This window comes from Geospiza fortis, unplaced genomic scaffold, assembly GCF_000277835.1.
Source record: "Geospiza fortis unplaced genomic scaffold, GeoFor_1.0 scaffold325, whole genome shotgun sequence".
Taxonomy (NCBI): Eukaryota; Metazoa; Chordata; class Aves; order Passeriformes; family Thraupidae; genus Geospiza; species Geospiza fortis.
Genome location: NW_005054427.1, coordinates 814351 through 838664, shown reverse-complemented (window position 1 = coordinate 838664; position 24314 = coordinate 814351). Strand labels below are relative to the sequence as shown.

At 37.9% G+C, this 24314-nt stretch overlaps 1 protein-coding gene across 4 annotated transcripts in view; it reads right to left on the bottom strand.

Moving 5' to 3' along the window:
• AOPEP (aminopeptidase O (putative)) overlaps positions 1 to 24314 on the bottom strand; it is a 184684-nt gene that overhangs the window by 83138 nt on the left and 77232 nt on the right. For all 4 annotated transcript variants that reach the window (XM_005426886.2, XM_031061824.1, XM_031061826.1 and 1 more), the window contains exons 10-11: positions 20081 to 20124; positions 14298 to 14358 (exon numbers count right to left, since the gene is read on the bottom strand). In XM_005426886.2, coding sequence (XP_005426943.1) covers positions 14298 to 14358; positions 20081 to 20124 — 105 coding nt within the window. The remainder of the gene's footprint in view (positions 1 to 14297; positions 14359 to 20080; positions 20125 to 24314) is intronic.

Sequence of the window (24314 nt, the reverse complement as noted above, 5' to 3'; positions counted from 1 at the left end):
TTGCCTCTTGGCTTTTTCTTGCCTCTACTTGCAACAGTAGCAACTCAAGCAGCTTCACTTCACAAACAAAACCTGTTTCCGAGGGAATTTTGCAACACCTGCCTGCAGGCCCAGAGAAGCAGAGCAGCACTGCTCCGTGCAGCCACCCCAGCCCACCAGCAGTGTCTGGCTGAGGCAAAAAGGGGGGAGTGAGAGGTGGCCCAGCCAGCTGTACTGCCGTCTGCTGCCAACAGCAAGGCCAAGGCCCCCCACGAGTTCTACCCCTCTAACCGAGTCCCAGCTGCCAGAGTTTGCCGGCTGCATTTGCCAACAGAACAGCTCCCTGCCCTCCAAGGTGGGGAGGGAAGCCACCATCTGCCCTCTGTTTCCTTACAGCAGTTGCCCACACCTGGTGCTGTTTTGGGGAAGGGGATATGCCACCATTTTGAGATTCTCTTTGTTGCCGGGGAGTCCATGAGATTTCACCAACTTTGTAACTATCCAACTAGTGACTATTACTGTTATTTTTTACCGGTTGTTATTTCATTTTTTAGTAAACTATTATTTTTTTCACTTGTAACAACTACTCATATTTGTTTCTCCTTATTGGTGGAAAGGGGTTGATTAAAACTACCTTATTTTAGAGTGTCTCCCTTAAACTGTCTTAAACCAAGACAGTCGTCATTGACTAGCAAAAAGGAAACACCTAGGCATTCCTAGGTGCTGAGGGTTTTTGGAAGATGCATATTCCTGATTACAGACAGATTGTAAACCCTCTCTATAATGTGACATAGAAGAAAAAATAATTTTAAGTGGAATTCTGAACAACAATGAGCTTTTGAACCTGTCGCCCAAGGATCTTGGAATTAATCACTAACTGTCCTGAAGACAAACATTTCAGACCCTTATCATTGGAGGAGGAAAAGGTGAAGTGCTGAAGAACTCCCACAATATAGGCAGATACCTGAAAATGAAAAGCCATACACTTTCTTCACTGACAGCTCCAGCATATTGTAGGGATACATTGAAAATGGAAAGCAGGTATGGAGCCCTGTGCAGAGTCACAGAAGCAATTGAGTGACAAAGTGGATCAAGTCATGTTGCAGAGCTGAAAACTGCCCAGCTGGCTTTAGATATTGCTGAATGAGAGAAGCACCTCTGCACTGACTTGTGGATGGTGTCAGATGCTCTGTGGAGGTGGCTGGAAGGATGGAAAAACACCAGTTGGGAGTGCAGAGACAAACCCACCTGAGCTGATGAACTGTGGCAAGATGTCACTTAGAGAGTGACATAGAGAGGCATAGAGAGGGTGGCTGTAGAAGTTCATCATGAGATGCACATGAGATGCACAACTCAGAGTTGGGCTGCTGAAGAACGTCACAACAATGGACAGGTGGATTGAGCTGCCAAGATTAAGATGTCTCAGGAGGAGCTGGACTGGCAACATAAGGGTGAATTATTTCTGACTTGGTGGGCACATGATGCCTCATCAGGGAGGAGATGCAGCACCCAGATGGGCTTGTGATCAAGGGATGGGCTCTTTATCCCAGGTTGTCCATAACTGTGAAATGTGCTGGGATCAAGCAGGCCAAGAAAAGCCTCTGTGGTATGGTAGATGATGGTCAAAGCAGAAATAAGGGGAGGCCTGGCAGATAGGTTACCTCACACTTCTGCAGACCTGCCAAGGCAAGTGCTATGTGCTCTTGGAAACAACCACTGGATGGCTGGAGAAGTATCCTGTGCCTTGCACTGCCTGGAACACCACCCTGGGCCTTGGAAAGGAGTCCTGTGGTGACCTGGCACCCCTGAGAGAACTGAGTCAGACAAGGGGACTCATTTCCAAAACAACCTCCTGGACAACCAGGCCAAGGAACACAGTATCAAGTGGCTGTATCATATTCCCTATCACTCACCAGCCTCTGGGAAGATTGAACAGTGCAATGGACTGTGAAAAACCACATTCAAAGCAAGGGGTGGTGGGACCTTCAACCATTGGGTCTACATTTATCTAAGGCCACTTTGTTTAGTTAACACCCCAGGCTCTACCAGTGGGGCTGTTCCTGCCCAATCAAAACTTTCATGTACTGTAGAAGGGGATAAAGTCCCCATAATTCATACAAGAAAAGTGTTAGGGAATACAGTTTGGATTAGTCCTGCCTCAAGCAAAGGCAAACCCATCCTTGGGATTATTTTTGCTCAAGGACCTGAGTGCACTTGGTGAGTAAGGCAGAGGGAGCAGGAAACGTGATGTGTACCTCAAAGGGATTTGATTTTGGGTTGAGGAGAGTGTGTAATATTGAATTGTGTAATATTGGTTTCTGAATGACACTGCCAGTGTGTGCCAGAACTACCAGGAACAATGAGTGTGGACTGCTCCAGCAGCCATGAGCTCCTGATACAGACAGCAACCTCAACAGTACACCAGGTCTCCTGCCCTGGAAGACATCCAGGATGGATAGAACCCACAATTATGGACTAAAGGAACTCAACAGACAACTTGGACGAATGGGTCTTGACTACAGAAATTATACGTGTGCTTGTGTATATATGTATATGGTTTGAAGGTGTAGGATCTGGGTGTGATATAAATGGTAAAGAATAATGGGTGGATAATGTCCTAGTTTCAGCCAAGAGTTACTTTTTGCAGTAGCTGGGAGAGTGTGTAGCTAAGGCCCAGATATTAATTCATAGAACCTCACTTGTTTGTTGAATTTCTTGTAGAAGAAATAAAATACACCTTCCAGAGGTACTGAAATTTGAGTTTTACTGATCCATTGCAGTAGTCAAAAATACTTCTGACAGCTTTACTAATGAAACATATTCAAAACAAAAGTTCTCTAGCCCTCTGGCCATGATATGCTGCTTACCCAAATGTTAAGGACAATTAACCAGAAACTGAACCATGACATATACTAGCTCTGTCAGCCAATAGACTTTTCAAACCTATCTTTCTCCAGACATTCTCATTTCAGCATTTAAATTCCTCTTTTACCTTAGAAGGGAGTAGACAGAATAGATAAAGCATTCCTTCTTTATGGAGATGGAATAAGTTTTAGAAAAATCACCTATTTTTCATGATTAAAGAGAAGGTGATCAATATCTGTCTTCAGTCTGATTCTAAAGCATGGTTCAGTCAACAGGAGATAAGGAAGGTACTATAAACTGAGAAATATCTCAGCATTGCTCCTACTGACTTTGTGGAAGACAATGAACTGATGGAGATGGAATGAAGACTGTTACACAAACTTATTTACCATCTGCTCTCAAGAAATACCTCAGAAGAACCCTCAGGATCACTTTGAGTTTCTGACTGAATCATTAGACCTGAATGCACAGGTGACAGTTTTTAGGTCAGCACACAGAGGGCTGCATGGATTTCACATACAGAATATGTGTTGCAATACAACTTCCCCACATATTCACTCCTTCCAGTCACAAACAAGATTTTTTAAAAGCCTGGAGAAAATTTCCAGGAAGTAAAATGTGTGTTCTTTTAAAAATCATAGACCACTCTGGAGGGTATATAGCAACTTGTTCCTGTCACATAAGATTTTTACCTCAATTTCAGGCCCAATTCTTTATCTTTCTGAACTAAAAAGATCTCAGATATTGTTTCCTAGAGTAGCATTCACTTCTTGTTATTTCATAGCCTGGTTCCAATTCACTAAAATTACTTATAACCAACTTGAAGCTGGAGAGGCTTCAGATATCTTGAAAGCTATTCTTTCCTAATTATACACTAATACAGAAAAATTTTCTGGCAAGGTAGCATGAAAAATATTTTAAACCTTTATGGTTTGTTTCCACTGAGTAAAAAAAACGATGAACAAGCTAAAAATTAATTGGTGCTAACTTCTGTGCTTTTCTTAAGATGTTTTTACAAGCAGTAATTAAAACCCATGTTTATTGCTATGCAGCTGTGTCCTTATTAGGCAAGTCTAAGTTCAATATTTCTGTGTAAAAGAGGGCCTGTCCTCCCTCTGTTTGCTGTTTCCACCTCCTGTGTACGTAGGTGGGAGAGTGGGACCTTGGGAATGTGAACTTGGTCCAGCATTGATCAGTCAGGCAGCAAACTGTTATTGTTCTTTAGATACCAAACATAACTCCTTTCTAGAATGCATAAGCTCAGTCATTCTGCACATAACACAGCTTTTGTGTTCAGCAGTGCAGTTAATAGGAAAAAGGAATGAAAATGACTGCTTGAGATTTATTAAACTTAAGAGAGATTCTAATGAACAAACACATGGAATCCAGTCCACTATTAATTCAGAAACTGAACATTTGTTTAAATGCACTTCAACTTCTTGAACTTGTGCAGATTTACTACCCTACTACAAGTACTTTCCCTCTGAGCTGCATGACACTGAAAGAGAGTCAAAGAAAAACGGGACACTTGTGAAAATCTGGCTTGTAAGTGGAGAGGCAAGCCAGTGTTTCAGTAGGTCATCTTTCTCATCCTTAATGTAGACTCAGGGTTCCAGCTGAAAATCTCAAAAGCATTTTTTTCTTAATTATTCAATTAATGGAGACTCCTAAAATTCTGTTTAAAGCTTCAGTTTTAGAAATTAGAACAACAGAGGCGCTAAAATTTTATGGCCAATGCTTTCAAATCTAAATTTTAAAAATTACTATCTACATTCAGCCTAGACACCAAGTTACTCAGTACTATGTGAGAATCTCACCTGAGACAGCATGTTACCCAGTTTTAGAATGTGATCACACAATACTGTGTAACAACGCTACTTGGATCTTGAATGTCTTTGGTTTTCTCTAAATCAGCAATCATATGCAATGCAGAAGAAACCTACATCAAAATTTCTAAAATTATAGCAAGACTAAACCACACCTGAACTTGAAGAGCTCTGTAATAAATTTGGGTCCTTACTGACCTTTAATGATGTGTTTTTTAATATAAGTGATTTACTTGAACTTCTTGAACTATTCTAGAAACTAAAATAAACCAGTGTTGTGTCTCATTTAGCACATCTTAGGGGCAATTTATAGGAATGGCTAAGTAAATGACAATGCCATTTTATGCTGATGACCTTCTTTAGATCAACAGGGAATCTATTTAAATAATAACTGACCTTAGAACTTTTTTGATAGCTTGTTACAAACAAAATACCAAATTCTCTGTATTCTATGATCTATCTAGAAGAACTTTCAGGTGGATAGTCTTTACCTAAAGCATTTTTCTGAGTCAAGAACATAAAGACGAAGTCTCTCTTGATTTATCTTCATATGACTTTTATGCATCCTGTAGTACCATACACATGGTTTGATTACTTTTTTCTATTTTTCTAAATCCCTTCTTCTAAGAAAATGAGATGCAATCCTGTCAGTATAATTAATAATTTCAGAAAAGCCTCAGCACTGGTGATTCATATTCAAAAACTTTCTTACTGTGCTTGTTATCATTACAGAAGACATTAAATAATTTATATTGTTGACCTATAACCAATTGCATTTTTAAGAACTGTGGAAAGATCATTTCATCTTCCAATCTGCAACCTTGCTAACATAAAGAAAAGAAAAACAAACAAACCAATTTTCTTGAGGGGAAGTGCCTATTATTCAAAGTGTGGTTTCCATGTACAAGAATAAGAACATATCTTAAGGTAGCTGCTATGCTTTCTTCAAATTATTTCTCAAGTATAATTCAACAATCAGTTGAATCACTTACATTTGCTGCACTCATACAGAATATACACAAAAATCTCTGTCTTCAGGTAAAAAACTAACTAAGGAGTAAGCCTCAAACTTCAGTATTTAAACAGCAATATTTTGTTCTTGGGACTAATATTTAACACCAGTTTTGAAACTAATCTAACAGATTCACTACTGAACTCTGTTATGTACTGAAGAAAATTATACCCCTTTCCTGTTTTTTGTCCAAATCATTTATGTTTGAATGAGATTTTTGTACTTAACAGATCATTCTCACTGCCAATGCCTACCAATTTACTGTATCTCAAAAAAAATGCGCATTTCACTTGTGTACTTGGTTCCAATGTTGCCATCTGCCAATATGTATTTATCATGTACATCAAGAAAAAAATTTGCAAGAAAAGGTATAACTAACAACAACAAGAAATAGCAAGTGTTAACAATCCATAGCTTTAACTTACATTCTGATCCAATAACAATTATTTTAATGCAATAAAAATGTTAGGGTACCCTCTGTAAAACTTGGGTGAAGATGTGGTAAAGATAATTCAAGAGTTTAGTAAGACCATTCTTTTAAGAAATATTTCAGTGTGGTTGGTTTGTTAGTTATTGACCATAACTCTTAACCTGTGAAGCATTTTCCTGTAGAGCTATCCCTTCACCTGTACTTTTGTCTTAGTAAAAGGAAACAGGAAATCTATAAAGCTTGTAACTGGGGCAAAAGCCAGGGCCCTTCTTAACAACATACTGCTTTAACACAAATCATATTAAGTACTTGAACTACTGCTGTAACATCCTCCAAAAATTTATAAAACCACAGAAGTACTCTACTTGCATTGATTTAGAACCCTTCAAAAATTACATTTCAGTTCAATTTTTTTAAACAGTTTTGCTATGAGTTTCCTTTGCAATCCATTTCTTCTTCAAATAGGACAATCACGGAATCACAGAATGGTGTGGATTGAAAGGGACCTTAAAGACTATATAGTCCTAACTCACCTGCCATGGGTAGGGGCATGTTCCACTAGACCAGGTTGCTCAAATCCAAGAGTTAACCATTTACAAACAAAACCAGAAATACTATTAATAAACTAATATTCACCACCAGAAGATTTCTTTTGACTGTGTATTTTGAGACATGTTGATGATTTACAAATAAGTCCATTAGTATATGGACATTAAACTACTGCTTTATCACAGCCACAAAAAGCAGTGCAGATAGGAGAAAAGAACTGGCAAAAAATAAGTGGCAAAATTTTTACCGCTGTAACTGCTGGAAGCTGTACTCCAGTGCTCATTAGAAAACATGGCATAGTAGTCTCGCAAGATACACTAAGAGTTGTACATACTCTGAAATACCTGTTGGCAATTCCAACCTTAATCAGGAAATACTGTTTAAGGTGGAACAGTGGATGAGAATTAAACTTTAATGGGAGGATAAAATAGAAAAAGGGACTAGGAGAAGGATACAGCATTGCTATAGCCTCTTTCAATTTTCTCTAATTGTGAGGTGATATTTGGGGTGTTTATCCTAAAACTGGAAGCTATTTGATCACATCACATAAGGAAAATCATGCCTAAACAACCTTAATGCTTTCTGTGATGGGACAACTACCTGGATTGATGAGGGAAGATTGGTGTTGTCTACCTGGATTTCAGCAGGGCTTTAGACACCATTAGCCATAACAACCTCACCAGCAGGCTCAGGAAGTACAGACTACATCAGTGGGCAGTGAGTTGGACTGAGAACTGGCTGAATGGCAGATCCCAGAGGGTTGTGTTTGTTGTCACAGAGCCTAGTTGGGAGCCTGTCACCAGGGGTGTCCCCCAGGGGTCAACACTGGGTCCAGTGCTGTTCAACTGGTTCATCAGTGACTCAGACAAGGGACAGAGGCCTCCTCAGCAGGTCACTGAGTGCACAAAACTGGAAGCAGTGACCAGTACCCCAGAGTGCTGTGCAACCCTTCAGAAGGACCTGGACAAGGTAGAGAGATGGGAAGAGATAAACCATCAGATAGTCAGTAAAGGCAAATTCAGGGTCTGCAAATTCACCTGGGAAGAAATAACCCCAGATGATCAACCTGCTGGAAAGCAGATCTGGGGAGAAGGACCTGGGGGTCCTGGACAAGCTGTCCCTGAGCCAGCAGTGTGTCCTGCTGGCTGTGAAGACCAATCGTGTCCTGGGCTACATTAGTAAGAACAGTGTCAGAAGGTCAGGGGAGGTGATCCTGCCCCTCTACTCAGCCCTGGTTAGGCATATCTGGAGTGCTGTGTCCAGTTCTGGGCTCCTCAGGGCTAGAGAGACATGAAAGTCCTGGAGCGGGTCCAGAGAAAGATTAAGAAAGTGGGTAGGGAACTGGGACATCTCACTCATGAGGAAAGGCTGAGGGAGCCTCCAGAAAAGATGACTGAGAGAGGACCTCGTCAATGTCTGTGAGTATCTGAAGGGAGGGTGCCAGGAGGATTGATCCAGCTCTTCTTGGTGGTCCCGAGCAATAGCAGAAGAGGCAATAGGCAGAAACTGATGCACAGGAAGTTGCACCTGAACACGAGGAAGAAATTTACTATGTGGGTGACCAAACACTGGAACAGGCCACCCAGAAAGGTTGTGGAGTCTCCTTCACTGGAGATATTCAAGAACTGCCTGGATGCAATCCTGTGGAATGTGCTCTAGGTTGACCCTGCTTGAGTTTGGAGGTTGGACCAGATGACCCCCTGTGGTCCCTTTCAACCTGACTCATTATGTGATATTGAGACTTGTACATTACAGTGTAGGGTATATTAGAAAGTAAAAATCATAAAGGAGAAGACCAACCACTCTACTTTTCCCCCCTCCTTTTTTTTCTGAACTGGAGAGTGAATGTGGAGAAGATGATTTTCATTATACAAGATACCAACTGAAATACACAGGCAAGAAAGAAACAATATTGGAAATTTACCAGTAAATAATAGCGTGCCACTTCAAAAGCAAAAGTGATTTAAACTGGAATGAGTTAAATACGTTTAGAAGTTCATGCAATGCAGAGACTACCTAATGTTTATTGATCTACTTGTCAAACAGTGTACAACAGAGTTCAAAAAGAGGGAAAGACTTCAAGCTTATTTTTAAAAGGTTAATTACCTAAGGTAGAATAAAAAAAAAAAACAGGTAATAGTAACTGGGCAATATAAGACAAAGACAAGTTTGTGCAGAGCTGAGAAAATCTTCCTGAAGAGGCATATAGCCTTTTAGCCTTAAATTCTAATTAAATACTGCACATGCTGAAAGAAACAATAGAAATCTACTTAGGAAAGCAAATCATCATAAGCAGGTATGAAGTGGACTACAATGATTTCATAGGGGTTTTCCAGTTGTAAAGCTATTTGGTTCTTCTGATTCTGCTCCTTGCGAGCTTAACTCATCTTCTAAAGTTAGTGGTATTAACTCACTACTATTTGCACGGGATGAAAGGTTGCCATAATCCCCCAGTGAGTCAGTGCTGAGACAGAAGCACATACTGAAGTTTGCATAATTTGATAAAAGGTATTTTCAACCATGCAATATGCTTCACCTTATTTAACACCACCATGATGCATCCCCAGGAAAAAGCCCTCATGAAAGCTTGTATTTGAGAACTGCTTTCTTTTCATCTTTTATATTCCTTATTGTTTTGCATGTGAGAAAACCCTGCTCAGAAAGCCTGAAACCAACCATTGTGCAGTGGCACTCTTCCGTGTAAGAAAGAATTGGCCAGCTTATAACCACACTTTCTTTTTCATAACATTAATCTTTAATGCTTTAGAAAATAACAAATTGAAAATGTTAGGTGGTATGCAGAATTACTTTTTCATGGCAGCAAGCCAAATTCTGATTTTATTTATTCATATGACCCCCTTACATCAGCTTATTCTTGATTACTGCTGGTATATACCTGAGCCTGGAAACTAGCCCAGTATTTAGAAAAGACCAGATAACTTTTCCAAGAGTGAAACAGTAATAGAAACTGACAAATATTAAAGTTTCAATAGTTTTAAGCATATATGTATATCTATATAATCTATATCTATAAATTTGCAGTTCCCTGGATAGAGTTGGAGAGAGAGTTTGGAATGGCAAATGTAACAAAACACAAGTAAAGTTAGACAGATGGCATGACTTATGACCGTAAAGAATACAAAATGTAAAGAACGTAAGATTCCTGCTTACGTTCTGCTTACTGCAAGGAAGATGGTAAAATTGCTTCAACAGTCTGGGGAGTGTAAAGTATTTACCATTGTGTATACCTTTTGCATACCTTTTTGTACCCTTACAGTGTCCTTAAGCTAGACGTTGTTGTGAGGATAGTGAACTAAGGGATGGGCTAAGAACTCTGGTTTTAAGTGACACTTTGGTTACTGAATTTTAAAGAGTACCAGTTGCATACAGGGGATAGATCTGAATATAAACACAGAAGAGAATTCTTGAAATCGCCTTGATAGCTACTGCTATAAATGAACCACTTGCGGTAAATTTTCTTTATACTCAGTGAATGACATGAATTTCCTGTCCAAAATCCACCAAAGCATGGAAATAAAAACACAGAAACACCACAGCGAGTATAAAATACAAAAATTCTTGTATGAGAGAAATATAAAGCAACCATGTTGGGACTTAAGTACAGCATGATGCACATTTCCCAATTTCATTACAAAGTATAGTCTCTCCAGTAATGAGGTTTCCTCTGCAAATGCAGTGAAGTCTTAGTATTTGTAATTTAAAACGTCATGTAATTTCTCATAGTAGGGGCTGCAGTATTAAGAGTGTTGTGCTATAGGACTCCAGAACCAGTATAACAAGGGTTATAAGCAGAAAGGTATTGAATTTGTGTGTAGGTGTAGGATGCTGCTTCTATGCCTTTGGGACATCTTTGAAGCAGATATCCAACAGCTGCTTTTCATTTCCTTCAGTACTGAAAGAAGGTAGTCACTACTGAAAGAAGTGTAGTGGATACCTCTGTCACATGACTGTGCCCAAAGGAGCTGACAAAAACCTTCCTGTGAACACACCCTAGTCCACTCACCTAAACCATATGAGAGAGACTAAATTCTGTGCCATTCCTGGACTGCTATTTATAATGCAGTTCATCTGTAGTTCATGTGCATGTAATGTACATTTATAATGTAATTCATCTGCATGTAAGTTGTGTTCTTATGTGCCTTCATACACATTCATCAAATTAGCCAGACTATTAGTTTGCTGAAATAATCTAAATACTTTTAAAGGTCCTGTAAACCACACAAATAGATCTACAGTATTTACAGTTCTGTAATCAGTAATTATAGTCATATTTACACTATAGCTACTGACATATTGAGAGCTACTAAGCAACCTCTACAGTCTGGATTTCAGGAATAAAGGCCCCTCTAATGACTGAATAAAGCAAAAAGGAAATAAGGTTTCCTATTCACTGAATGACAACTCCAGTTCTTCCAATAAAATGGAAATTGGTTCCCACAAGACCCTAGCAAGTGATGAAGACAACAAGTATAAATCACCTTATAAAGGGAAAAAAAGAGGATCCTGGGAACTACTGACTTGCCAGCTTCATCTCTGTGACTGGGAAGATCTTGCGGGACAGGGTGGTGATTTGAGACACCCAGCAGGACCTCACCAAGGCCAAGTCCTGCCTGACCAACTCAGTGGCCTTCTCTGGCTCCACTTGTGGACAAGGTGAAGGCTACAGATTTAATTTATCTGGACTTCTGTAAAGCCTTTGACACAACATCCTTCTGTCTAAATTGGAGAGGGAGAAAATCAATGGGTGGACTATTAGATGGATAAGGAAGTGATTGGCCAGTTGCATCCAGAGGGTAGTGGTCAATGGCTCAGACATCTCTGAATGGAGATCAGGGACAAGTGGGGTCCCACAGGGGTCAGTATTAAGGACCTGTGTTATTTAATATCTTCATTAATGACACAGACATAAGGATCAAGTGCACCTCAGCAAATTTGCAGTTGACACTAAGCTAAGTGGCGTTGATGACACACCTGAAGGATGGGATGCCATCCAGAGGGAACTGGACCTGGACAAGCTCAAGCTCACTGGGGTCGTGCGAATCTCCTGAGGTTTAGCAAGACCATGTGCAAGGTTGAGGCAACCCCTGGAACCAGCACAGGCTGGGGATGAACAGATGGAGAGCAGCCCTGCCCAGAAGGACTTGGGGGTGCTGGTGGGTGAGAGGCTGGACATGCCCCAGCCATGGGCACTCCCAGCCCAGAGAGCCAAACGTGTCCTGGGCTGCATCCAAAGCAGCGTGGGCAGCAGGGCCAGGGAGGGGATTCTGCCCCTCTGCTCTGCTCTGGTGAGAGCCCACCTGGAACCCTGCATCCAGCTCTGGGGTCCCAGCACAGGGAGGACATGGACTGTAGGAGTGAGTCCAGAGGAGGATCACCAAGATTATAGGGATGGAGCACCTCTCCTGTGAAGAAAGGTACTGAGAGAGCTGGGTTTGTTCAGCCTGGAAAAGAGAAAGGGTGACCTAGTTGCAGCCTTCCAGTATGTGAAAGGAGCCTACAAGAAAAAATGGAAAAATGCATTTTACAGAGTATGTAGTGACAGGACAAGGGGAATGGATTCAAACTGAGACAGTAGCTTTAGATCAGATATGAGGAGGAAGTTTTTTACTATGAGAGTGGTGAGGCACTGGAACAGGTTTCCCAGAAAAGCTGTGGATGCCCCATCCCTGGAAGTGTTCAAGGCCAGGTTGGATGGGGCTCTGAGCAACCTGGTCTAGTGGAAGGTGGCCTTGCCCATGGCATGGGGATTGGAACTAGATGATCTTTAATGTCCCTTTCAACCCAAAACATTTACAATTTTATGATCAACAATATTATTTGCGGGGATGGGGGGTAGAGGGGCATGGTGGGAGAGAGAGAGAGAGAAGAGGTGAGCATCGGCTTGCTGCTGCTCAGAAGTAGAATACAAAATTAGCAAAATTTGTGTTTACATTTTTTATACAGAACAGCCAGATTACCAGAGATATCTCTGAAGTCATTAAAGAAAATTTAAAACAACTTACAAACCTGCTGGGTATGGAAATATTTCTGATACATGTTTTGTTTACACAAGCAATAGATAGTTGCAGGGTATAGTGAAACTACTCACTATTCATTCTGAGCAACTTGTGCTACTCAGGAAAACAGAGTTCAGTTTGCACATTAGTCAAAACCCTTTCCAATTATTTAATCTTCTCCTATCTTCCTAATTTGTGATTTTAAGTTGGCTGTCAGACATTAATAAAGCACATCCTCAGAAAGATATGTGTAGATAAAATGCAAGAAAACTCTTACATTTCAGGAGCCAGTTCAGCCTCTTACAGCTACAGCTATGCAACATCAATCTCTTCCATATACTTGAATCAGCTGCTTGACAATGTGTGCCATTTTTTTACCAAAAATAAAACCTTGGTTGAACATAGCATTAAAATCAAGGTCCTCTTCTAGGAAATGACTGAGCATCAAGATGCATTATATCCCTTCCTTTCCTCCCTTCTAATTAAAGTTAACTTTATTTTCAATAACTTTACAACAAAAAACAAACTCTGCCTTGATTTTACACCATATTCAAATAGTCTCAAAGCATGTTGAGCATGATCTGAGGGTACATCTTTCCCAAAAGCCTTCTACAGCATACAGGGATCCGTGGACACGCACATCTCTCAAGCTGTCAAGGGAAGAGCTCAACTACAGTGTCTGGGTACAGATCAGGTTCTCTGAGCACTGTCAGAGCTCTCCAGTTTTGTCCATTCTGCCTGCACGCATGCTCACTCAGTCTTGCTGCCTAAGCATCCGCACTTTTGCACATGGAAACCAGAATTTAACATTCTAAGTTTTAAAAGTTGCTGTTGTTTTTTTTTTTTTTAAATACTAATGCAAGTGGAAACAAATTCAAGTGCTAGGCAGGATAAATCACAAGCATCCTAGGGGATGCCTGCTTAGGGGAAATCAGTAAGAAACTGAGTCCTGAGAGTGCGCTAAAAATTACTTCATAAAAAATTGGGTTTTATGAAGATTAATGTGCAGATACCATTTTTTATCTCCTCCCAGTTTTGGTCCAAAATGAATAATCAGACACTTCACATAGCACAGACGCAACTAAGCATTTTCAGTTCACAGAATTTAAAATATTAAAAAAACTTCTAGCATTAAAAGCTGAAAACAAAGCTCAGTCTCAATGCTGGAACACCAGTAATAGATGTTATCTATGCAGCAGATTTATAAGCAAGTTAGAAAACTCACAAGTTATCAAAGTACAAATAATTCAACATTTAATTACTGCTGTCAGCAATGCTTTCAAGTAATTCATATTCCAACAACTGTGAACAATGCACCTTGCATTTAGTAGGCTCCATCATTATAATGTAAAGTATACTTTCATATGACTACAATATTAACTTACAGGATAAATTTTGTAAGATTTGCCCTTTGGCAGGTTTGTTGAGACCATTGTAGAAGAAAAAACCTGCAACTGGTAAAAGCTAAAGCCATACAAAGATGTGGAAAGCAGTCATTATCAAAACTGTTTATTTAATATCATACCTGTTATAAGATCAGGTAGTGATTTAAAAAATAAATAATGTAATGAGAAAATCAAGACTTCAGAAAGAACTATGACCTGGTATTTTATACTTACCTTTGGTATTCCAGAAGTATCCAGCCAGTTCTGGAAGATACTTTCTACAGTTAATCCAGACCTTAAAAAAAAAAAAAATAGAAGATATGCAAAAAATGGCAACTTTTTTCAAGTGAAAAATAACCCTGTAGAGGCTAGGCAAACCTTCTAAATTCATGTATTGGTTGTACTGAAGTGGTACAGCATTCTTGGGTTATTTTTTAATGAATAAAACCATCAGAGGTCCTATGAGCAAATTAAAGGTAGATCAGGTTTTGTGTACATAAAAGTCTAATCATAAATTTAGTGCTGATAAGGATTGATGGAGAAAGTGTTATGTGGTAAACTACATCTATGAAACATGTAAAATATGAAGGGGTGCTCTACTTCTTGTTACATGGATAAACTTGGGGTTTTAAAAAGCACTGATGGATATTAATGCTCAAAGTTACTAAACGTCTAATATACTTTAGTTTAGTCCTTTCTGCACTTTCTTTATATCCTGATTCACAGTGAAGTTATAGAATAGTCTGGAGCTTTATTTCTCTACAAAAGGAAATAGTTTGTCATTATGAAGCTATGTCATACTGAAATAACCACACACATAAGTATTTGTAAATTCAGAAACTATGTTTGCACATTTACTTTTGTAGGCAGCTATTGTGGTATTTACTTCAACTCTTGTGGAAGACTTCCCAACTTGCAGTGAAGCCAAATAAAAAAAAATAAAATTAAAATAATAAAAAAATATTCACACATGCAAGTACTGAAAAAATGAAGTTGAGTAAGCCCTCAGTGAATAAAAATATGAGAATCAGAGCATATGTGTATGGTCCTGTGCGTGGTAATGCCTTTGTAAGATTGATTCTAATGTTCGCAGTTACTTTCACATATGTAATGTAGAGTCAACCAACAAAGCATTCATGAAAAGAACAGCCATTTCCGAGCTCCAAATCAGGAAGGCAAACAACCCAATAAACAGTTTTAACTGATCAGATGATTTAAATAATCGGCAGTCAAGAAGGAGCATTTCTACGTAGCCAGGATTCTGAATTTTCAGGAAACCACCATTGTGTGCATTAGATCACTTTATAAGTCAATTTTCTACAGAAAAGTGAACATATGTGATGCATGTGTAGTGTATTAAAATAAAAGACTAAACATCTAGACTTGTTCAAAATAAAATTTTTTGTTATTTGCTGTTGTATGAATTAAACCCAATACAGCTTAGTGTTCTAATACTGTACCAGAGCTAGGAGCTGGGAAAAATTCCCTTAGTTGCACATTTAATTTGTCATACCAAAGCATAAGAAACACAGCTTCACTATGTCAGCTAATCCCTTTTTCCCCCATCCCCAGAAACTAAACCTATAGTGTGAGAAAAAAATCTCCACAAAATAACATATTTGCTATGTACAGCTGTTTAATATACCCTCTATTTCATTTCAAAAACTGACTTTGAAGTGAGCTTTTGACACTCAGGGGAATCACACTGTTCTGACACCACACTAATCCAGGCATAAACTACTAGAAAGTTTCTCAGTCTCTCCTAAAACTTTGGCATTTTTCTCAAGAGCAAAACCAATAACACTGCTTTTTCTCTGCCTGCAGCACCCAAAGTTTCAGAAATACACCTGTTATATGAAAATATGCAATCTTCTTTGTTTGTACTTGCACACAAGTACTTTTTTAAATTCCAGATTAGGATATTCTTGTTGGCACCTATCAAAAAAGCAACTTGTTAAGGAGGCATTCACTTTTTAAAAAAATACAATAGTAATGAGCAGACTATTGCAAAGATCTGCTCTAAATCTCTTAATTGTCAGTGCTGAAGAGCTATGAGGATGTTGGAAATGCTTCTGCTAAATTGTTTGACTTAGAAATAACCCCCCCAAAATTATCACAAACAGACTGCCATCTCAAAATAAGTGTCCTAGAGAAAGAACAGAGAGCCTGATATTTGTAGAGGCTGCAGTTCAGTAAGGGCATTTACCACCTGCTTATGTTGCAGTTAAGCATCTGTAAGGACTTAAATCTGGTGTTTGTGTGAATTCCTGAATGGCCTTCTGGATAAGGTATTGGACAGTGGGATCTGTGTTGAGTTGACTAGCACTAACTCTTACAAAACCAAGTTTCCTCAATTGCTTTGTACAAGAGCTCCTTACTGTAAAATGAGAACATGGTTACATCCATTATCTCATCCCTTGTCTTTTTGTTTAGATGATAAAGCCAAATCAGCCCAGGGATGATCTCCTAACATCACACACACAGTTCAGATTCAACATTTTAAAAGAAACTCTGTAAAATACTAACATTAATGATAATTTGAAAATTAACATTATAAAAGATGGCTATACATGAAGTTTTCACTGCACAAGGCTCTGAGGTACTCTACAAATTTTAACATAAACCCACTTAATGCCTAAATCAAGGAGAAAAAACATCAAAGTGTGCAACGTTTTTTTTAGGTAGAGGAAGATATAAAAGTCTACCATATGCAACTGAAAATATGCAAACAAGTATATTTGCTTCATCGTACATTTATACATGTCAGTAATTTTCAAAGTGAGCTATTCCAGCTAAATATGGAGGCATTATTAGAGTAAATCCAAACACAGTGATTAGGGATTCTGTCAACTAGACATACCTTCCTACAGATAACTTTTCTTTGGATTTTATCCAGCATATATATTTTGGCTTATTAAAGAAAAAAAAAAAAAGAGGAATCAAAACCACTGGGAATAATTTTTCACAATTATTTGCTTCAGTAGTTAGGTGCCTACAAGCCATTTGTCTCATTCAAAATCACCACATTCACAACAATGTGCATGTGAATCAAAGAAAGTAAATGTGAAATAAAGAGATACACCTATATAGCTGAGTAATTTAAAATTGCAGCACTATTTTAGTACTTAATTGACTATTTGTGAAGACATCCAAGCAATGTGGTTAGTAAACCTGGGTTATTAACAGTGCAAATAGCAGGGCTATAACACATGCCTTCCTTTGTCTATCATGTGTTATTAAAACCATAGCTTATTAGTACATTTGCTTGCTTTATTGAATAAAATTAAATAAAAAATACCAGTAGAAAACCCCTATGATCAGAACCGATCTGCTCAAAAATATTTTGCAGTCATAAAGTAGCTGCATAAGTAGCAACTCTGATTTATCTAAGACTGGTGAAACCCTCAGTTACAAGTGTAAACACTGATTCTTTGTACAGCTCACATGCTGGGCAGATGTGGAAAGGATCAGCTTGCAGCAAAGACTATGGGTGCAAGCCTTAGGGAGAATAGAGCCACTGGAGTTTTATCAAATCTAGTGCATTCTGATATACAGACACATAAGAGAGAGTTTCTTAGTGTTTTGTTTGGTTTGGTTTCTTTCAGTGTAGTGAAGTTTCAAATTTTATGACTAAATAAAATGCCTTGGTGGCACAAAATAAAAAGTAAATAAAACTTCTTGGTAGGAAGGACTGTAGATTTTCTACAGAAAGGCAGGGATAATGTGAGACTAGCTGGTGGATGCAGTATTTTAAAAGGCTTTGTAAATAGCTTTTAGGGAAGGATAACGATCAATATTTGTTTGTTGTTCTTTCCATTGGTCCTTCACTAAGACAAATAATCAGTCTTAAAGGCAAGTAGAGAAATTATAAACGACCAGAAGGTACTGCTCAGCTTATCTGATGTCAGTATTCAGCTGCAGTCCAGAAACAGAAGGATTCTGCCTCACAGTATGGATTCCTGCGGCAAACATGCCATTATAATTGAGCCAGAGCAGGAAGTGAAGTAGCTGTATAAAGTAGGCATAGAACTGTCCACCTCCAAGTACAGAAGGCAGCAAAAATCAATAAAAAGTTACATCTGGATCCTGGAGCTACTCATCACTGTGAATGTAGAAAAAAAATCTCCTTTGAATAAAAACTAAAGGAATTAAGTACTTGGAGGTGAGAATCTTTTAGATCGAGTCTCTGTATGCAATAGTAGAAAGCTAAAGTTATACTACTGCAGTGTAATAACTACAGAAAATTTCCACACTGTTTCATTGTAGTTTTCTGCCAATGTTCATCCTGTTCTCATTACAAAAGTCTCTCATAAACCAAGTTCTGCATAGAACTGTTGCCACAGCTGAGGGCAAGATTTGGTTTCATTACCTACTGCAAATGTCTCTTTACTTCTATTTATTTTTATGGTTAAGACCAGTCTCCATCACAAACTACAGTGTATTAGAGTGCTTAATATTTGTCAAGTTTGAAGTATGTAGTTTAAACAGTTTAAATTTTACTTGGTAGAACTGCACAAGCCTGAGAGGTTTTATGTGCTGCACAGTATTTTTGCTCTAATATTGAAATGCACTTCATTCCTAAATCAAACTTTGTGCAAAAAAGCAGTCATCAGGAGATGGTCTCTAAAAATACTTTATTTTTATCTTTCCTCCCTTTTTTTTTACCTCAGGTGAGTATTTCTATACTAGCTACAGAATGTATTCAAGAATGAAAAAAAAATCCTCCCAGCAGATAAGAAATAAAAGCCTTCTGTATATCAAGATTCTTTGCATTGCAGCTTATATCTGTCAAGTAATTTTGTCAATAAATTGTTCAGATATGCTATATATATGACTGTAAAATGAATTACCATATATCTGAAATTTCTTTCATGCATTCTGGAATGTGATGCATCACAAATGGAGCCACAGTTCTTTTGCATTAGTCTCATTGAAAGTTTAAGTATGGTTTTTAGGCAGAAAAATGGATGCTTTTGCAACAACATTTTGCACTGGGTTTAGAGTTCAGAAAAACACAAGTAAAAAATAAAAGGAAGGAAAACAGAAGTTTTTTTAACATGCCAATGTATAATCATACCATTAAAAAATCATTTTCACATCTATTCCATATAATATACCTCATTATATTTGGGCTAGAAACTATATTGAATTATATACAGAGAGTATTATCTACTACACCACTGGAGAATCTAAAAGTACCCAAACTAAACCTGAGATGCCACAAAACATATTTTCTCAATAGTAACTAGCTTCTCTGTTCCTCAACCATCAGGAAGGGAAGTATTTCACTAAAAAACTCAATACATTTGACCTCTTTGAATATCACCTTTTTTTTCACTCCAAAGCACTCACACAGAGTTATGAACACTTTTTCAGTCCTGGCCTTCAACACTGTATTTTTCAAGTGAATATTTTTAAAAACTGTAGCATGTAAAACTCCTCTACAAAAGTCTCGCTATTTGTAGCACAGTCTAGAATAGCACAGAACAACCCAAAATATAACCTTCAAAGTGCTGCTAATGACTATCATCTTCAATCAGTCACAGTCACACAGAGGAGTATTTTGAAGGACATGTCAGGCAATTAATGCTCAATTTACATTCAAGTTTTCCATCTTTCCTCATGCAGCAGAATCTATGACTGAGAGGGCATGGTACCAGACCACGTGAAAAAATCCACCTTCTCTGATATCCCAGACTGTCAGCAAAGTTCTGGCATTCTTGCTCTAAGGCATCATGTGCCAAAAACAGCTGGCAGGGGAATCGCAGGTTAGTTTGAGCAGGCAGCTATGCCTGGCGCTTCAGATTGCATAGTGAACACACGACATCACTTCTGACCTGATATGCAAGTTAAAGGCATTGTCTGAGGAGAGCATGGTATAGGATAACCACAAGAAGTCTCATAATGTTTTGTGTATATATGTAATGGGAATCTTCAGGCTAGCACTATTTCTGGCTAGCACATATTAAAATCTTATTTCATATTTCCTTGGCTTTTCTAGCCCAGTTCTTACTTACTGTTTTTGTTTAGGAATGTCTTCCAACAGCATGCTAAGAAAATCCTGGAAAATGAACAGAGGAGCACAGTTAGTATGTTTATGAAGCCATAACCCTGTGTCTTCACTGCTAGTGAGAGATTAAAACTACAGATAACAGAATGATAAGAAAAAGTTTATATATCCACTATGGTGATATAATGACAATATAATGCATATTGTTATTTATACAATATATACTATATTGTCAGTTTTCCAATCCGCTCAAGCAAGGACTGTCAACTTTGAAAGAAAATGGGCTTGAAAAGCCTGCTGACTATTTTAACACAATTCCATGTTCCTACTTTTTTACACACATACAAATTATATTTAAAACTGTTAAAGGCTGCAGATTTACATAAAAAAGTTAAGAAACACCAAATTTAAGGGTGTTTACACTCTCTTCACTGCGCTTATGTTATCACGTTGTCCTTAATTACATTACTACATAAAGCTTTTTCTTCCTTAGGGCACATGCCTGACTAGACCACACCTACTCCTCATTCCATGACAAAATTTGCAATATTGCTGACAACCACATTAACTAAGGAGTAAATTCTTCAAATAAAAGGTAGCTAGAGTTTCTTTCATGGTTTTACAAAGACAATGCAATGCCAATGGAAGAACATTACTATCATCCTCACTTATACCAGTATGATAAGCTCTCTTAAGAAAGTTACACCTGACCTCATAAAAGGTTCTCTGGCACCCTATGTTCTACATAACTTGATTTTAATGACAATCACTTTGACAGAATACACTCCTTTGAATAATCACATAATAATAGGATTTATTAATATGAATTATTAATTTATATGCTCAATACATCTGCTTTATTAATAGTAATCTTTGTGGAGACAAGTTTCATGGACTAATAATGTTCCTCACTTCAGTATACAAGTACAAGCTGACTGTACTGTACAACAACTGCAAATTGTTGCTCTCTAAGGTCTTGAAGAATGTTTCCTGAAAGGCAGAAATCTTTTATTTATGGACCATGCTATAACAGTCAACAAGCAATACTGTTTCTCTGTCTGAGTATGGCATTGTTAGGGAATTAAAGACTGATTGCAAATTGAAACTACTTGTAACACAGTTAAGCCTTCCTTCTTTAGATTATAAGTGAGACTCAGGTTGCATTGCAGTGACTGCAAAAACTGGTTTATAACAAAAAGTAAACTACATAGTGCTGGGCTCAGTGCTGTTGTGGCAAGAACGCCATCATTAACTCTGACAGGAGTCATTTTGTCCCAGTCACAGTGTATGGCAGACATGATGCTGATGATGTGTGAAATCCTTTTTTTTTGTATTTCATACAACTACTTGTAGTTTTGCTGTATGTAAACCTTACATTATTCTGTATATAAACAGAGAAAGACTGTCCCCTTCCACTTGTGGAAGTTTTGCTGGAGATACAAAGTAAGCTTACATGTAAATAAAGGATATGGTATAAGAAAGTTCATAGTTAGAGCTATTTCAAAAGTGTGTGAATAGTAAACCTGAAGTGATTATCCTTCACTTTGTTTGCACTGTGTATATATTAATGCAGCTAGATTCCCTGGTTAGATTCCATCAACTTTTCATCATCAATCACACAGTAGATAGTTTTATAATCTGCATACTATACTATGAAATTAAGCATCTCCTGTGTTTTCCAAACGTCAAGAAAAAGGCACTGGCATTCTACAGGCCTTCTTAAAATTAGGATTAACCAATCATATCTTATTTTAACTGTTCAAATTTCAATGTTCCAAAACAGAGTAGGAAAGGAAATTACCACTTACCTCATATTAGCATGGCTTTTAACATTTGCCTATTATCAAGTCTGCATGACACATCTCATTATAGGTCTGACTTTTCAGCTGTTTATAATTTTGTCATTTTAACCATCTAGAGTGAAATTTTACTCGCAGGCTACTTTTTCTTCCTCCACAGATGAAATGGTTCAGAAATGTCCAGGAGAAAAGTCAGAGGATAATGTGGGGGTTTTTAAGATTTGATGGCACTTCTTTAAGATGCTTTAGTTATTTTATATTTTGAAGGAAATACTTGTGGATGACTATGGTAATCATAACTAAATTCTGGATCAGACTATAAAGCAAATCAGAATTTGGTTTTTTTTTTTGTTTTTGTTGCAAGTAATTCGGTGAAGGTATAAAGAACATAGGAGTTATAAACTACATGCTACCACTGTGCTGCAACATTAACAAACTGATTAAATAATATCACTTTCTTATATATTCCTGTTCTTACCTGGCTAGAGACCCCAAGGCTAGAAAACAACTTTTCTGTATATAAAGAAGCTGTTATTCTGCAGTTTGCGGAATTCTATTGACATTTGGCCAAGTTGAAAAAAACATTTAAAAAATTAATTCAACACATTTACTAAGGATCTGCTAGCCCCTCAATTTAACTCTGGGCTTCTCCTGGGCAGATCAAATCTGGGTACAGACATTAATTTGACAACAAAGAGAAATTTTCTTTGCTCTGTTAATGGATGTACTGTGTCTGAGTTAGAAGAAAGAAGAGCCAGGACCCAAAAACTGAGAAGTAGGTTGAAAGAAGTAACTGGAAATGGAGACTAGTTAAAGCATTAACTAGATATATGTGGTGTTAGAAGACCTTTTGTTTCATACCAAAAGATGTTTTATTACTATTCCAACTTTTGTCCTGAGCAATGGCCTGGAAGTTTCTACTCTTGAACTGGTTTGGAGCATCAGGCAAATACCTCTTCCTGATTACACATATTGATATCAAAAAAAGAACACTCAATATTAAAAGACGAGTTATGTCTTCATATTAAAACCTCAAATCAAGACATTTCAAGTACTCTACAACCAACAGATACTTTTGTTTAAATTCTCTGACTGGAATAAAATGGGGTGGATAAAAACAGTGGAGATGTCATGACTGAAACTGATAGTCCAAATGGACATTCACTTGGCAACAAATAAACTTTGACTACACATACATCCAGTTCCTTGAAGGAATTATCCACTCAAAGTTAAACTATTCCTAAAAAATATGCAGTTTGTAAATGACATAACTAAGTGGCAAATTTTAATTTGTCCCTTCTGGGTGGGAAAAATAAACAGTGAGCACCCTTCTAGATTCCTGTTTATTTGGAATTCCTTCCCTAGACATTCTTCTGACTTTTGTTGACAATCCCAGACTGCACCTTCAAAGAGACAACTTCCTGTCTAGGGTAAGCAAGACTCCCCCCACTATATGTTTTATTATCAGGCCACAATCATCAGCCAGACAGCTTAACAGTGTAAGCCCCAGGTAATGCAACCTCTGTCTAGCTTTAGTCAAATGTCAGTTTGTTGCCCATTATAACAGACAGAACCACATGAAAACCAAACTCCACAAACAATTCCGTTTCCAAGGTGTTTTTATTTCAAGATGAAATGGAGCAACAGTTTTAACTCTGTTAGGCGTACCAGCAACTTGCACTTCTTTCTTTCTATTTATAGTCAAAACACTCCAGTCATTATTTTAAAAGTTTGCTCAAAGCAATTAGTAAGTGAATTCTCTCGTAAAAATAAAAATGGAATATTTTTTTAACCCTTCTCAAAGATTCCAGATTTGCATTACTCATCTGTTGCTAACTCAACTAAAATAAAGCTACTATTAAAAATCTACTAAGGATGCAAGCAAAATGAAGGAAAAAGGTAAACTGATTAATGTTCAACATCTGAAGTAATTTCCTTGCACCTGCAGCTCCCATCTGGGAAAATTACTACAAACACCGCTTAAAACACGACTAGTATTCATAATGTGGGGAATTTTTCACTGTTTTGCTTTCCCTCATTCCCATAATTCCTAAACCTGGGAACTTTTACAGTTATCCTGGACAAGGTGAAAGTATAGCACTATAATATTTAAACTTGCCATCTGCACCTCTATTTATTTTTAATCTTTTATTAATTTAATCACTGACAGCATGTTTGTTCAAGAAGGATCTTGAATAAGAAACTTTGTACTAACTTGACGTCATTGCTTCTGCATTTACAGATCCTGCTGTGCTTCCTTATCTACCTATATCAGACCCCAACAAAAACCACAATGCTAAAGATTTCTTACAAAGACAGAAAATGCATTTTAATTGGATATAAGCCTATCACATTTGCATTTTTCAGTGACCAAAAACCAGTATTACATTAAGGTTCTCTTCCCAATAATTTCAGTAGGAGCTGGATTTAGTCTGATAGACA